Source organism: Dunckerocampus dactyliophorus, chromosome 3 (assembly GCF_027744805.1).
Source record: "Dunckerocampus dactyliophorus isolate RoL2022-P2 chromosome 3, RoL_Ddac_1.1, whole genome shotgun sequence".
Classification (NCBI taxonomy): domain Eukaryota; kingdom Metazoa; phylum Chordata; class Actinopteri; order Syngnathiformes; family Syngnathidae; genus Dunckerocampus; species Dunckerocampus dactyliophorus.
The window spans coordinates 28,278,306-28,295,933 of NC_072821.1; the positions used below are offsets into that span (position 1 = coordinate 28,278,306).

Sequence of the window (17,628 nt, forward strand, 5' to 3'; positions counted from 1 at the left end):
CATGACATTCTATTTTTTTGGAAAGGGTCTGTATATATATATATATATATATATATATATATATATATATACATACACACACACATATACATATATATATATACATACATATATATATATATATATATATATATATATATATATATGTGTGTGTGTGTGTGTGTGTGTGTGTGTGTGTGTGTGTGTGTTTGCCACTTCCACTTGAAGTCTTCTTAGAATGACACAGTTATCTACAAGTGCACCAAGCAGTATATAAAACGTAACAAATTTCCAAGTTACCTGTTGAGGAAAATCACCCGGCAGTTGTATCGTACGTTGTGATGCATGATGGGCCTGAAGGGAAATAACACTCAAATAACGACACACCAGTGCTCAAATAGCAGTTTGGAAGAAACTGAAACAAGTATAGTGACTCTTGTACTCATAAGCTATAGAATGAATATTGTATACATTCATGGAAAAATTGATTAGACCGTGCAGTGAAAGAAGAATCGGCAAACAGTGCATCTAAGGCAGGGGTCTCAAACTCGCGGCTCGCGGGCCATTTGCGGCCCACCAAATCGTATCTTGCGGCCCGCGACTGGACATCGAAGAGTAGTGTAACTGCAGTCCACAACATCCAGGCAAGCTCAGTGTTACTTACATACTTACTGGGGCAAGTAAACACCAACACTGAACTAACAGCGGTCTTATCAAATGGATGTATTGTGAATTGTATCGTATCGTGAGGTACCCTGAGATTCCCAGCCCTACTCCCAATACTTGATGCGGCCCAGCCTCACCCAGACTCTACCTCCACTGGCCCCCAATGAAATTGAGTTTGAGACCCTTGTTCTAAGGCCTTCTTCTTACAGGGAGGTGACTCATCTCCCTCTTTGCAAAAGAGTCCTCTGCCATCCACCATGCTACCTTTTGTTGTCTGCTGGCGCGTGGTGATTACGTCACAGACAGGCAGACTGAATCAAGTAACATTCAACATCTTTATCCATATACTGTATATATATATATATATATATATATATATGAGGAAAAATAATGTCATTTTAGTATCACAGAGCTGAAATATTAAAGAAAACCTGGTTATTTTTTTTTATTCTAATATAATGAGAAACAAAACCAAGGAAAGTTGTAATTTTTAGAAAATTAGGTTACAGAAAAAGTTATAATATTATGAGAATAAATTAATAATATCATGATAAGAGTCATAATATTATGAAAAGAAAATTTACAAAAATCATTTTTGAACAAAGTTGAAATATTTGGAAAATAAAAAAACAGCAAAAATGTGGAAAAAAGAGCAAAGAGTGAAGGTGACACTAATACGTTTTTTCACCTACATCAAAGAGTTGAAATGCAGTTTTTCTGGAAATATATACAACTTCTTATCTACACTATATCTACACTACGCGTTACTTTACAAAATTTCAAAGTAGCCCTGGCATCCTTTTCAGTATGTGGCCCTCGCTGGAAAAAGTTTTAGTTGTACCAAGCGTTAAAATGAACAAGAAACTGAATAAACAAGAGTAGACTCATCATTTTTTCCAGGACTGTAGAGTACTGTTAAGTAGGGCTGAACAATTAATCGCATTTGCGCTACTATTACGATGTGATAAAACATGGTTTTCTAACCGCAAAGACTGCAACTGGTCACATAATCTGCGCGTCTTGCATTGTGAGCGAGCGGAGCAGAGCAGGCAGGCAAAGAAGTCAAGTGAATGTGACCGTGAAGCTGTTGCACTATGGCCTCAGGCTCCACTGCAGAAAGCTTAGTAGCAAAGAGGGGGCACAATAAATTAGGTGGATTTATTTTGGGTAATAAAAATGAAGACGTTGCACGTCAGGTATTGTGCAGAACCTGCCTCACTACTGTTGCTACCTCACGAGCGACTGTGCAAGATGGCCCACAAGTACTGTAGTATGTCTGTGTTCCTTCAACAAGTGCTCCCTCTGAGCGTCTTTTTAGTGCTGAAGGGACCCACACTCGCTCGTCTTTAAAACCAGCAAAAGCTGACATGCTGGTTTTCCTTGCAAAATATCTATGAGCTAGAGCTCTCCTGAGAACTATACAGAAGAATCTTTCTGGTTGACAGTGCCATACTCATTTTGCAATTTAGTGTGTTGTGTGCGACTGTTACTGAGTGAATATAATAATTTAATTTGTGTTCAAAATGTTTTTTTTCCATCTTAAGATCCAGCCATCCATCTTCTATGCCGCTTATCCTTACTGTGGTCGCAGAAGTATGCTGGAGCCTATCCCAGTGGCGGGGTACACACTGGACTGGTTCCTTCTTAAGATTAAAAAAAAAAATACTTTACCTAAAATAATTTGCCGAAAAATGTCCAGTTGGTTAAAGCAGATACTTATTGTCCTTGTCTTTCCTGCACTTTAGTATGTGTGATGATACTGACTGGACATGAGGAAGCTTTATTTTTTTACACACAGTATGTATGTTTTATTCAATTGTTTATAGACTGTCTAGTTAAGTTCAGACAGTGTTTAACAAGTTCAGTTCACATGTTTACATGTCATGTTTTTTGAAACATGAAATGTTCTGGAGGCCGCATGGCGGTCTAGTGGTTAGAATGTTGGCCACACAGTCACAGTCTGTATAATAAATCTGATATTGTTTATTATAAGACAGAATGATTTTTGCTTGTGTTTGCAGAAAAATACAAGAGAAGAGGACCTTGAAAAAAATAATCACACATTAAACCGCAATCGCAAGATAGCTCACGTCTCCTTTCTTTTTGTCAAAGTAGATTTAATAATGCTGCAGGTTGGATACACCTGTGCTATCATAACCCTGGACTCTGAATTTATACTGTTTAAACAGGTCAAATTTCTATAACTAAATTTTTTCAGTTGTTTATTTTGTTAATTGTGCTATTTTGCAGCAAAAATAACATGTGTTAACACGTAATCCTCTAAAACAGGCATCAAATTAAATTTAGGTTTGTTTCAAATAGTACAAAATGTTGTACTTTTGTACTAGTCATACATACTATTGGACTAAATAGATCAAAAGGCCCAACATTTTAGACTCTCACTTTGCCATAAATCGGTTTTACAATGTTCTTGGTTCATGTTAAATAAATAAGTCATAAAAAATGGTCATTTGTCATAATAAAAAAATTGCAGACACAGCAGTGGCACGACACAGCGGTGGCAGTCCGTCCTCCCATGCAGCCCACCACCACAGCTTAAAAAAATCCTAGGGGAAACCCTGGATGTGGTAGCGAGATCAACACAGACATCGCCTTCGCATTTTGTCATGAGTTATTTCTTGAAGTCTCTTGTGTTTCTCAACTTCTTTATCAAAATGCTGGCAATTGCAACTTTCTTTGTCTCCATTTTGGCTTATTTTGCAGCCGTGATCAAAAGAAAAGCAGATATTTGGGTTTGAGAAACGGTTTGACTTCATGAAATAACTCATAGCAAAATACTGTGTTGATCTCGCTGCCACATCGTGTCTTTGGCAACAATCATGTCTTCAATTAAGGTAAAAGTAACCTTAAATGTTCATTTATCCCTTTCATTGTAAAACTATAAATAGCGGCTTGTTAAGATTTTTGGCTTTCTGCAACGGATTAATTGGATTTACATGACTTCTTATGGGGAAAATGGCTTTGGGTCGTCGGACATTCTGGAGTGGATTCATGATGCTGACAAAGTTTCCACTATTCCACAAACCCAATATTAATGAGTCTATTTAAAGGAACTTTTTGACTGCATATACTTACCTGCTGTTTATTGAGTATCAACAAAAACATTCTTTACCAATTTTTTGAATAATTCTGACATGCCTCAAACTGAAATGTAAGGGATAAAATTAGGAATGAATGATATCGAAAAATTTAGGTATGAATGTGAGTGTGAATGGTTGTTTGTCTATATGTGCACTGCGATTGGCTGGCGATCAGTCCAGGGTGTACCCCGCCTGTCGCCCGAAGTCAGCTGGGTAGGCTCCAGCATGCCCCTGCGACCCTAATGAGGAGAAGCGGTATAAAAAATGGATGGATGAATGGATATCGAAAAATCATCAATCTTCTTCCCCACAGTTTTGCAAGTTTTTAGGCTTTTTTACATTTTTTTAAATTAGTTCTTCACTCAAGAACGCATAATGAATGTCCTCGGCTGAGTCAGTTGGTGAGAATGAATTAAAAGTTGCATGACTTGAATGAACAAACTGTATGTTAGCTGGGTCGGTGTTTTTATTTGGGGTGTTTCTGTCAGTGAACGCGCCAAGAATTGGCGTGACAGTGACACATGATTGGCGGAAAACAAGAAAGTGTGCGCACATGTAGAGGATGTTGCTTCACATTAATGCTGCATGTGACAGTTTGTAAACTGACCGCATGTGAATTCACTTAAGTGAAGGTAATACTTACATCCCAACATCACAGATGATGTCCTGGGTGATGGGAGATTCTAGAAGCTTCTGAAGAACTTCAAACGAGTGGAGCAATGTATCCGATTCATAGAAGTGGTCTGCACAGCCATACCCACTGTGGAAAAGAACAATGACAAGGAAGGTGACTGTATTGCAATTGCTTCTCCACAGTTACATTTCACAATCTCTCATGATAGAAGATGGAAGACTCCAAACTTATCCGCAAAGTCATAATGAAGACGTGTCATTGAGTTAATGCGATTGCTCCTCCACATGCAATAGAGAGGAGAAATAAATTGTAAATGTCACCATGTAGAGACCGAAATGACATCCTCTCCTGTCAATAAAATACATATGGTCAGGCTGTTTAGTTACTTCTGGCACTACAGTAATCCCTCGCCACTTTGCACTTCGAATTTTATGGTTTCACTCTATCACAGTTTTTCAAAAATATATTCATTAATAAATCATGTATTTTCGTGCTTAAATACAGCCTATTATAAGTATTAGTAAAAAATATGCACTATTAAGTACAATTTACGTATTTTTTGCCCAAATTAAGTATTTTCAAGCATAAATTTGGCTAAATTAAATAAAATACAAATATAAGGCATTCAAAAGATGCATTCAAAGATGAATGAAAAGCCCTGATATGTACACCACTCAGCCTGACGGGAGATGTCGTCTCTATGGCAACAGAAAGTCCCTATCCCAACAACTTAATTTTGTACGCAGTTCACTCCAGGTAAGCTGTATCTCCTGTTGATTTGGCATCATGTGTGAGTAACTTTAATTGAGCCAACATTTAAGCCAGATCTTACTTATCTATTGTCTTTTTTTATTTTGAAAGTCATGATGAGGAATGTGTGTGTTTCATTCATCTCATCTCCAGCCCGCTCGGCCATCACGCTCCCTCAGCTCTGCCCAGCTGGTCCATTCCTGCAGTAACACTCAAGCTTTTATGATCTGCAATGTTGTGTTGATGAAGGGCCATGGCAAGGTAGGAAGCAAACACTCCCCATGTCAAAAGTACATTCAAGGCCGTGTCCAGTGTATGATTTTAAGCAATTAGGAAGACACTCTGCGACTCTCAGTTTCAAAATAACTACATAGTAATATTACTACTAGTAATAATCATGTTTTGGACTTATTGCAACAGCAAATTTTACATGTTTTTTGCCAAAATGAAGCATTTTTAAGTATAAAAATGGCTAAATTACGTAAAATAGAAATACAAGGCATTCAGAAGATGCATTCAACGATGTTGTGATGATATGTAGTATTCTATACCGGTCACTCGGTGTCAGTATTGTTGGGTAAGACAAACAAGCACCAGACTTGATCCGTGAAACAACAGCTTTTTATTGCAGGTTTGAATGACCTCATTCAACAGGCACAATAATCCCTAACACGTAAGCCACGCCAAGCTGAAACACAACTCTGAACCCCCGACATCACTTCCTGTCCAACCCCCGGAAAAAAATTACAGCAACACACCAATACAAGTCTTATTTACTCTTATTATGCGGTGGATGTCTTTTCTGGAACGAAAAGTTCACCTTTTTTTCTTGAAAGCCACAAGGCAGCAGCAACCCAGCACTTTAACGCGTTACCTTAGTCAAGATGGCAGACACACATACAACATCCTGTTAAGTGCCCTTCACAATAAGGTGCATTCTTTTCACCAAAATAACAAATTAATACGCTATTTTGTATATCCTTTTTTTGTTTCCATTAAAATAAAATTTCTAACAAATAACAATAAATAATTCTTAAAAACAGTTTTACATTAATACAATAATAAGTTACATCAAGAAGGCTCTAATATTGTTAAAAACTGAAGGTCCTAAACGGGTTTTCTATGCTCTAACTACGAAAGTTTATAAGGCACTATCATTTCCGCATGAACGGCATTGTGGACGGAATCACGGAATTGGCCAATGAATTTTGCAGAAATTGACGGTGTGAAAAAAGTGGAAATATTTGCCCAGCGAACGGCTCATTCATAGCGACATAGCCTCACAAACACTAACCATCCCCCTCCTGAACTAAACATGTCGAGGCAGAAACCTGAAACACTGGCTACGTCAGTGAAAAAATGTTTTCTTGTCACCGAGCGTGAGTTGGCCAGTGTAAACTATCTGGGTTAGCTTAGTTTCGCGGAGCACGTTATTGTGGCTGCGTGTGTGCCACTCGGGCTGTATGAGTTGTGTTTCACTGTTTTGGCGCTTGTTAATGTAACCGAGCATTTGTTGCTGACTTCGTGCAAGTTGTGTGTGAAATAAGGACGACAGCCACGGCTGCAAGAGGTACTCAGCTAGCTGTCTCACTTAGCAACAGTCAAAATACATTTGACACACACCACACTTCAGGCCTTCAAAATAAGAGTGACGCAGATCCTGTCTAATAGTGGTAACAAAATAAGGGTGTAAAAAACAGCTTATATTAATAAAGTGATTGCAATTGCATCTGCGCCTACGTCCTCCTTAAGCACAAGCACAGATATGATAGTTTGTTGAGGATTTTGTAGTATAGAAAGGTTAGTTAAGCTACATCCGTTTCTCAAATACTGGGCAAAATTGTCCAATGATGTGTTGCATCAATAAATGTAAGGATTTTTGCATTTAATTAACAGTCATTTTATTCACTGACATAAAAAAACACACACACACACACACACACACACACACACACACACACACAACCTATGGTGATAAGGTAAAAAAGTTTTTAAAAATTATTTTTTTCAAATTAAAACAAAAATTAGGAAAAAATACAGATTTCATAAGGAATCCTACTTCGCGGATATTCACTTATCACAGTCAGGTCTGGAACCAATTAATAAATAACGTGACATAAACGAGGGATTACTGTATGCTGTTGTGGTCAGAAGCTTACATCCAGTCATCACGTCAATATTTGAACCATTTTTTTTATCCAGGGTGATGATTGATTACATAACATACATCTTCAATGATTTTTAAAAACAATTGTGTGCACGTTTGATATTATTTTATATTTTCTTGAATCCACACATTGTCAACAAGGCTCAAATATCCACAGTGGCCTCCAGACATATTGGAACAATGTTTAACATTTAAAGATGAATATGAGAGCAGACAGCAAAAGGTGTTTACATCTGAATCCGATGCACACCTTAGAAGACAGCCTGTGTAGACTGCTTAGAGGTGAAAACAACATGAAACCCAGAGAGCTCTTGATGGGTGAAAACAAGCATTTTGTGAATAAAATAATCAAAAGCCCAAAATTAATATTAATAATTTATGCCCGTGTTAAACTTCTGACCACACGTGTACATAACGTCCATACCAGATTTCCAGTTCTGGCCCCAGTCTGTACTTGGCTCCATTTGCTTTAGCAATCTCAATGCCTGTAAATAAACAGAACACATTCATTGTGTGACTGTGTGTACTTCTGGCAACTTCATGCTGAACTACAGTATTTCTGTTTATTACAGTATGTAGTGTTGAGGTAGTGCACATTGAATTTGGTTACTGGGTACCAGACACATTAAAAATGTATTACCAAGTAAGAGTCTATGGGTAGTCAAAATTGATAAGATATGCATGAGGTAGCAACTTGTCAACTTACAATATTTTCACCTTTGCATCCTCAGTAGACAAAAACTCATTTGAATACTGAGTCATGGGACCTGATTTTGTCACTTTTTTAAAATAATTTTTAATCGGCCCATGGCACATTCTGAAACTTTATTTTTATACTATTTAATTTACCAAGAAAACAAACAAAAAATATATATATAAAAAATTTAAAAATCAGCATGTCATTTTACAAGAATACAGTCAAAAGTCTGAAGTTTTTTGATGTTGTAATATTATGAGAAATAGGCCTGTCACAATAAAAAAAATTTCAATAATCAATAATTGTGCTACAAATTATCGGCGATAATCGATTTTATCAAAAAACTTTTTTGAGCACAGTTTTTCAAAAATTGTCATGAGGTGTACTACACATTTGAACCACTAGATGGTAGTCAAGTATAGTGTACGGTGTACCTGTGTGAGAAATTAGCTTGACACAGAAGTTGGGTGTACGTATGTTTTTGCAATGTAGCCTGCGACACTGGTTGTGAGAGCGCACCATTTTGCACTGTTTTGTTTATATTTGTCAACCAGACGCCTCGGTAAGGTTTACTGTACTGTTGGGACGAAGGCTCCGCTGCCCGAGGCACCTCCACCAGTATTTTTTTTTTCCCAGTTGAAAAAAACTGTCGGTATCGGTCATCTGTGTTCATGCGCTCACCGTGTACATTCTGTTTAAAACTGAAATGTTCCCACATTGTGGCTGTCGGCTGTGGCATTCGCCTCAAAAACCATCGCTTCTGCACCTTCTTCATGTTAGCTTATGCTGTCTCACTAAGCTCATTACTAAACCCTCTGTATCCACTCACTAGTAGCCCCGCCTCCACAAAGAGGCTGAATGAGATGAGCGCCCACTCTCTCTGTTCATTCCACGAAAGAACCAATGCGCACAGACAGATGCAGAGTGAACCCTCTTGTCATCCAGCCTGTGCAGCACAGAGAGACAAGCAGATGAAACACACATAAATGCACATGTCAATTAATCAAGGGCGTCATAATTAGCGGCCTGTTTTTTTTTTTAGCGTTCGATTAATCGATTATCGTGACAGGCCTAAAGAGAAACAAACAAAACAACAAATACATTTTTGATTATTGAAAACTACGTTGCAGGAAAAATTATGTTACGAGAACAAAGTCAAAATATTGAGAGAAACAAAGTCAGGAATTTTATGAGGAAAAATAATATCACTTTAGTAGCATAGAGTTGAATAATAATAATAATAATAATTAAAAAAAATATATATATATATATATATATATATATATATATATATATATGTTTTATTAGTCGTAATATTACGAGAAACAAAACAAACTAAAGTTGTAATTTTTGAAAAATTAGTTTGGGGAAACAAATTATAACATGGGAATAAAGTCATAATATTAAAAAAAAGAAACCAAATTAGATTATTTAAGAAGATTATTTAAGAAGAACAATGAAATAATTGGAAAAAAAACAACAACAGCAAAATGGAACAAAAGAGCAAAGAGCGAAGTTCAAACTAATAATAGTCTTTTTCACCCTTATCACAAAACTGTGATGCAGTTTTTTCTTGTTTCTGTGTTACTTTACAAAACACCAGTGTGGCCCGTGCATCTTTTCATTTTTCAGTATGTGGCCCTCGCTGGAAAAAGTTTGGCCTAGAAGTTGATTCGACTGACTTTAGTTGCGGTCAGTGTGGGTTCAGTCCCCACTCAATGAATGTCTCTACATGTACACTGTGATTGACTGGCGACCAGTCCAAAGTCAGCTGGGATAGGCTCCAGCTTCCCGTGACCCTGACAAGGATAAGCAGTAGAAAATGAATTGATGGATGGATGGGATCTGATTTTACATTTCGGCTCTGGCTTTCCTCACTGGACTTTCTCTCCAGTGTTTCCCCTCTGTTTACCGCCACAGACCTGTGATTTGTATCTAAAAATATAAGGTGACTGAGCATTAATGTGTTTGTGGTTTTGTATTTCATGTTAAGTTGGTCTGAGAATGTCTTCCAGTCGTTATTTGCATCATTCACTGTACTAAGTTTTACGTGTTTGTTGTCATTCAGCAAGTATCCGTACACTTTGCTTAGGCGATTAGGCATTAGGCATAAGGCGATGTGTAATTATTTGACGCCGTTACACTTTCCTTTGTTGTTAATGATGGCAATGACGGCGATGAACTTGAAGTAAAAGTCAAAAGTAATAAACTTACTGCTTAGTATTCTCTCCAAGTTGCCGTCAAAGTCCAAAGCCCACTGATTTAACGAGCAAGTAGCAAGAGTCACTTTCCGCCCCATTCTCCTGTTATTCCTATAAAATAAAATATTAACGACGTCACTCTCTCGGTATAGAGTGAACGCACATTACAATTTAAAAATCACCTGTTGCCTTTCAATGCAATGTCTAATGAAATCACATTTTCTTCACTTTTCTCAGTATTTACCTCGCTGTGTGCGCCTTCTCTTCTTCTTCTTGTGTCGTCTATCAGTGTAGCGAATAAATTTGGCATTTCAATACCGCCATCGTATGGCATGACTGTTGTACTACATCTACCCTTTACTTGATGAATTGGTTGACTTTTCTTTATTTAACCCGGGGTTGCCCAAACCTTTTCCACCGAGGGCCACATACTGAAAAATGAAAGGATGCTTTGATATTTTGTAAAGCAACACAGGTACATATGCAAAAAAATGATGTATATTTCAAGAAAAAAACTGCATATAAGTGAAAAAGCATTTTATTAGTTTGTACTTGTATGCTTTTTCCCGTTTTTTCTGGATGACTTTATTCCCATAATATTAGAACTCTTTACCTATTATTTTGTTTTGTTTTTTTCTCATATTACAACTAAAAAAAAATTTCTTTCATATTTATGCTACTAAAATGGCCTTACTATTCCTCATAATATTACGAGTTTATTCTCGGAAAATTACAACTTTTTCCTTGTTAGAATACAGCTTTTTCCTCTTAATATTTTGACTTTATTCTCGTAATATTACAGTTGTTGTTTTTTTCCATTTCTGCTGTTGTTTTATTTTAAATTTCCCAACAATTTCAACTTTTGTCTTGTAATTTTTTTTTTTCATAATTATGACTTTATTGTCACAATATTGTCACAATATTTTTGACTTTATTTAACATTAGAACTTTAGCACTATTTGACTCGAGTTTTGAGTGGTGTGGGGGGCCAACTTCACTCAGGTGAGTGTTAGTGTTAGTTAGAGGATATCAGAGCAAATACAATACAGTCAAGACATTCCTTTTGCCGCTGTTCATGCTGTGGGAAATAGAGAAGGCGGACCGCGTGCGGTCACTAAATGGCTTCAGAGATGGCATGTCTTCTGTGTTGATGGAGAAAATGCTGGATGTGCTTGGTTCTACCAAAGCTAATACTTCAACCTCCATGGCACTGATTGAAATCATGGAGGAAATTACGAACGCTATCGACCACAGAAAGAGTGCAGCCGCAGTATTCATGGATCTTACAAAACCCTTCGATACAATTAATCACAACATTATAACCACAAAATTAGAAAGGTATGGAATCAGAGAGTTTTGAATTGGGTTAAAAGTTACCTAGCAAACAGGAAGCAATTTGTAAAGCTAGGGGAATACACATCTGCAAGTTTAAATATTATTTGTGGAGTACCCCAGGGGTCACTATTAGGACCAAAACTGTTCAATTTATATATCAATGACATCTGTAAAGTGACAAAGGACTTCAAGTTGGTATTATTTGCGGATGATACCACTGCCTTTTGTTCTGGGGAAAGCACACAAGAACTAATTAAAAAAGGCAAGGATGAAATGGTCATATTAAAGACATGGTTTGACAAAAACAGATTATCCTTGAACATAAGTAAAACTAAAATAACGCTATTTGGAAATAGCAGAAAGGACACATATGACCAAATACAAATAGATGGAGTGGACATTGAAAGGGTGAATGAAACCTCACATCAAAAATACACAACAAAAGGTGGCGAGAAATACTTCAATATTGAATAAAGCAAAATTTGTTCTTGATCAAAAATCACTCCACACTCTTTACTGTTCTTTGGTATTACCATATCTAACTTACTGTGTGGAAATATGGGGCAATAATTATAAATCTTCACTCACTAAATGTACTGCAAAAAAGATCAGTAAGGATAACTCATAATGCCGCGTATAGAGGACATACAAATCCATTTACATTTACAAACCCCTAAGGACACTGTACTACATGACATGCCGTTCTCGTTTGTTCAATTAGACAACATTCTCATGGCCATTCTCATCATCTTGCTCACCTCCAGCAGCTGCTCGAGAGGCTCAGAGAGCTCGGCCTCATCATCAACCCAGTCAAGTGTGAGTTCTGCCGGTCCTCTGTCATCTTCCTCGGCCGCCATGCCACTCAACAAGGGCCTGTGCCTTTTCCAGCGCAAGCGGAGGCTGCCACCAATTGTCCGCACCCACGCATTGTGAAGTCCCTGCAGACGTTCCTGGCCATGATGAACATCTTCCTGCCCTGCGCAGCCCACCTTATGCACCCCTTGTGCAATGACTTACAGGGCAAGAGCACTCCAGATGAGGTGGACTGTTCCCTGGTGATTGTGGAGGCTTTCAGCCTTGCTGAGAACCCGTTGGCTGTTACTGCTCTGTTGGCGCACCCATCTCAGACCTCCCCTATGCCCCTCACGGCAGACGCTTCCGGCTACTATGTGGGAGAAGTGTATGAGCAGGGGGTCGATGGTGACTGACGCTCTATTACAACAAAAGGAAGTCCAGCACCTTTGACAGGAAGCTTCTAGGGCTGTCAGCTTTCTACCATATCTGAATATATAACTGACTTTCAACATGTGGCTGGCAACTGCCTTTTCCAAGGGGTGGCTGAGATGTGTTCACTTGGGCCTGGACTACGCAGCTATGGAGGTGGTCCACCGCCATGCTGTGGGGACCAGGCTGTGGAATCCACCACTAAGGCTTACAGGACGGCCCCAACTGCACTACAGCTGGAAGACGTGGCACTTGACTTGTTTCCACAGGCCAACCACGCCCCATAGTGCTGCTGGGCTGGGTGCAACGGGTTTTTGACATCATCCATGGCCTCTCACACTCAGGTGTTAAAGGAAAACTGCACTTTTTAAAAAAATGTTGTCCATTATCCACAATCCTTATGTAAGACATGAACACATGTCTTTCTCTCGTCTGTACGTTCTAAAGATAGAAAAACAGATAAATGCTGTGACCATGTAGTAACAGGTACTGTACATTCATGACAACATGTAATGTAGTATTTCGCCGTATTTTGGTCCAAAATACTATTACCGAAATTTCCTTCCTGGGCACATTGATTTCACATAGTAACATAGAAAGGAATGCCTACACCTAGCATTAACTTTTCCAAACTCCAAATCAAAAACACAGCAGCAGCAGCGGCAGCAGCGGCAGCTCCAATATGTAGCGTTACCTTTCAGTCGTGGCCTGAGGCACTGTGAACGCTAGCTGGCTAGTAGCTAGCCGGTGTGGTGTTTGATCGGCGTATCATTAACAATAATAACAATGTCACTGTAGCTTGGTTAATATGCACATCACATTATATGTACATGAAGCTTTGTCTGCGCTTTTCGGAGTTTTATTCAGAAGGCTTTGTAGGCGGAATAGGTGATTCCTATTATGTGCATCCTAAGCTGCGTGTTTTTAGCTGTTTTTATAGCTTTAGAATGCACAGAAAAGAGAATGACATGTGTTCATGTCTCACATTTTGTAGATTGTGGATGATGGGCAAAATTCCCAAAAAAGTGCAGTTTTCCTTTGAGGCTCCTACTGGCCAGTGGGAGCCAGGCTTGTCTGACCTGGCCTACGAAAGGACGTCTGGGCCTGGGCGTACTCCTGAGTGGTGCTAAAGTACTTGTAGCACGTCATATCAAAGCTCCATTGCCACCATTTGTGGAGCCGGAAAAACGTTTTGCCCACGTGAATGTGGATCTCGTGAGCCCTCTTCCCATAGTTTCACTCACATTCTCACTATGGTGGACAGGACCACCATTTTTTTTACCTCGTTTCTTTGTACTTTTACTTCATATTGGGACTGTCTGCTCTACATGAGCTCATTATTAAAAACTCCTTTTGTTGACTCGCTCGCTCCTTCTCTGCTTGTAGGGTCCAACCGGTAAACCAATTTCCCTTTTAAATGACGCTCCCCATGTAAGGAACTATGTGTGCATTGCGCCCATGACCTCGGAAGTAAAATAGTACACAATTTGTCCAAAAACAATCATTTTTATTTTTACGGAATTTTGTGCATGCAAGTTGAACACAGTAGTTATTTAAATACTTCAATAATATAAATACAATTATAAGTATCCAAAATGCTTCTTTATACCATGTGGGAAATCAGTACGCATACGGTATGTACCGAACAGAAAGCAAAGAATCATACTCTTACACCCCAATTCATTCATTATTCTGTTATGTACTGTGTATTTGCACATCTGGTACCTTCATTCACTCATCAGTATTACTTCTGTTGTGCCAGGGGTGTCCAAAGTGCGGCCTGCAGCTGCTTTTTACTGGCTTGTTCTGAAAATAAATTTTAACAAGAAAACTTGTTTAAAAAAACACAGCAAAAATGGAAAAACCAGCAGTACTTTTACAAGAATAAAGTATCAGGAGATATATACCAGGAGAAAACAGTTGTAATCTAATGAGAAGTCGTAATTTTTACGAGCAGGATAAAGTTTAAATATTATAGAAAAAATACATTTTTTAAAGTTGCAATGTTATGAGAAAATAATCATGTAATTTTTTGGAAAATTAGGTTGGGGAAAAAGTTATATTATAGGAATAAAGCCAAAATATTACAAAAAGTAAATTTATGCAAAACATTTAAGAAGAAAGTTGAAATATTTGGACAATAACAAATTGGCTGAGGTTGGCACAGTCTAAAAATATGATTTAACAACAAAACAAAATAAAACAACCAAAAATGGAAAAATCAGCAGTAATTTTACAAAAATAAAGTGAAAATATGAAAACAAAAAAGTCGTAATCTAATGAGAAAAAGTTGTAATTATGAGAATAACATTGTAATATTATTTTTTTTTAAAAACATCATTTTTATAGCATAAAGTTGAAATATTAAAGCCACTAAAATGATAATATTATGAGAAACAAAGTATTATGAAAAACAAAATAAAGTAATTTTTGGAAAATTAGGTTGTGGAAAATGTTATAATGTTATGAGAATAAAGTCAAAATATAATGGGAATTAAGTCATAATTACGAGGAAAAAAAATACAAGAAGAAAGTTGAAATAGTTAGAAAATTGAAAAAAAAACCCAGCAAAAATTGAAAAAAAATGCTGTAATTTTAAAGACAAAAGTCAAAATATTAAGACAAAAAAGTCGTATTCTAACAAGAAGAAAAGTCCCAATTTTATGAGATAGAAAAGTAGCGTAATTTTAGCAGCATAGAGTTTAAATATTGAAGAAAAAAAATGTTATTTTTTTTAAAGTCGTAATACAGTATTATGAAAGCAAACTAAACAAAATGAAGTTGTCATTTTTGGAAAATTAGGTTGGGGAAAAGTTATAATACTATGGGAATAAAGTCATAATATTATGAAACATTTTTAAATGTTTTTTTTCCACCTACATCATAAAGCTAAGATGTCGTTTTTTTCTTGAAATATTTATATACCTTCTTAGCAGAAGCAATGCAAAATATCAAAGTGGCCTTTGCATCCTTTCATTTTTTAGTATTTGACACTGGGTGTAAAACGTTTGGACACCCCTGACTGTAGACGTCCTTCAAAAGATTTGGCGTTTTATTCTTTATCTTTAATGAACTGTGGATTCTTTCAGAGAGAAACAATTTTTTGTCTGTGCATGTGTGTAGAATGTATAATAAAGCTTCTTGAATATGGATGTGTTACTGTCCAGGGAAGGTGCAAAGCGGTGATGGGAAATGTGTGTATATGTGTGGCTGAGACTGTGCATGCATGTTTGCAAGGGGCAGAGAGGCATAGCGCTCAGTAGGAAGACAAGCTGACAGCAGCAGCTCCTCTGAGGCATGACCTGTGGGCAAAGAACAAACAGTTGTTTTCCCCACACATTATCATACCATATATCATATCATATCATATCATATCATATCATATCATATCATATCATATCATATCATACATTAATTGCTTTTCCTTTCTCTGTTTTTGCAGTTCAAGTCAACCTGCATTTTGGAACCACTTTTCAACACTTTTCTTGATTGTTAGTTGTTGTTGTTGTTGTTCAAATAACTCGGCTTCACTCCATCACAGTTTTTGAAAAATATATTAATTAATAAATCATGCTGTATTGTGGTTGAATACAGCCTATTATTCATTAAAAAAAACAGATACATATTTAAGCAAATTTGACTTTTTTGCTTAAATGAAGCATTTTCAAGCATAAAAATGGATAAACGAAGTAAAATACAAATATAAGGCATTCAGAAGACGCATTTAAATACAGGATGATATGTAGTATTCTACACTGGTCATGAGGTGTCAGTAATGTTACTGTAATGTTGTTACTGTAATGTCCTCCCCCTGCTCGGCTCCCGTTTATAGCAGCACACACGAGTCTTATGTATGTCTTATTTTCTCTTATTATGTCTACTACGAGTGTAAAGATGAATATAGTGGTGTTATTTCATGTCTATAGGGTTTTAATAATTTTAAAAAACATATTCAGAAGGCGGTAAACAGGTTTTCTATGCTCTAACTACAAAAATATTCTATTTATAAATATGGCATCCTACTTTATGAAAATTCACTTATCACAGTCAGGTCTGGAGGGCTGTCAAATTATTGCATATTTTCATCAGATTAACCACAGTTTTCAAACGAATTAATCATGATTAATCACCATTCACATCTATGTCTAAAATACGCAATTTTCCTGTATTTTATTAACAGAAAAAATGGCAGGACAGGATTATATACATTTATATGTATTAACAACTCCAAATGAATTAAACATTTATATCAAGCTAAAATATAGCACACATCTAAAACTCTACTTACCTAACACCAGGGTCTTTAATAGTAGCAGAACATTTGAATCACACTTTAACAGTGTTATTATGAGTTGCGTTCAAAGACACCAAGCAATTTAAGTTGAATTCACATATACTGAGTGTATTTCGTAGGATTTCCAAGCACGATTGACAAGTGCTGATAAGAATATCCACTTATTGGTCTTCTTTGTCTTTATGTTTATTTAGACCACACATACAAGTACATGCATAATGAAGATGCTGTTGTGATGTTCCGAGTGTCCCTGAATGCACGTCGAGAATGAGGTGAAGTGTCGTTCCGAGCACAAAGGTCTAGAGACATGTTTGTGAGTCGGCGTTACAAAAATGACAGGGGTGTCCAAACTTCTTCCTGCGATGGCCACATACTGAAAAGGATGCAAGGGCCACTTTCATATTTTGTAAACATATGCTAAGAAGTGATAAATATATTTTTTAAAAACTGCATCTCAGCTTTGTGATGCAGGTGAAAAAGTGTATTACTTCACAACTTCACTCTTTGCTTCCCCGCCCCCCGGATTTAGCTGTTGTTTTTTTTTTATTTTACACATTTTTCAACTTTCTTCTTAAATATT

The 17,628-nt window shown here is 37.1% G+C and overlaps 2 protein-coding genes across 10 annotated transcripts in view; both read right to left on the reverse strand.

The window, feature by feature from the left end:
- nadsyn1 (NAD synthetase 1) overlaps positions 1-10,498 on the reverse strand; it is a 52,375-nt gene extending 41,877 nt beyond the window's left edge. For 2 of the 8 annotated variants that reach the window (XM_054771155.1, XM_054771153.1), the window contains exons 1-5: positions 10,440-10,498; positions 10,209-10,306; positions 7,722-7,782; positions 4,390-4,506; positions 280-333 (exon numbers count right to left, since the gene is read on the reverse strand). In XM_054771155.1, coding sequence (XP_054627130.1) covers positions 280-333; positions 4,390-4,506; positions 7,722-7,782; positions 10,209-10,293 — 317 coding nt within the window. In that variant the 5' untranslated portion in view covers positions 10,294-10,306; positions 10,440-10,498. Of the gene's footprint in view, positions 1-279; positions 3,986-4,389; positions 4,507-7,721; positions 7,783-10,208; positions 10,307-10,377 lie in introns of those variants that run through there. The other 6 variants (XM_054771154.1, XM_054771156.1, XM_054771158.1 and 3 more) reach the window with 6 other exon arrangements.
- Positions 10,499-14,251: 3,753 nt separating this feature from the next.
- dok4 (docking protein 4) overlaps positions 14,252-17,628 on the reverse strand; it is a 38,581-nt gene continuing 35,204 nt past the window's right edge. The window contains exon 9 of one of the 2 annotated variants that reach the window (XM_054771497.1): positions 14,252-14,560. In XM_054771497.1, the coding sequence (XP_054627472.1) occupies positions 14,499-14,560 (62 nt within the window). In that variant the 3' untranslated portion in view covers positions 14,252-14,498. Of the gene's footprint in view, positions 16,057-17,628 lie in introns of both variants that reach the window. The other variant, XM_054771496.1, reaches the window with a different exon arrangement.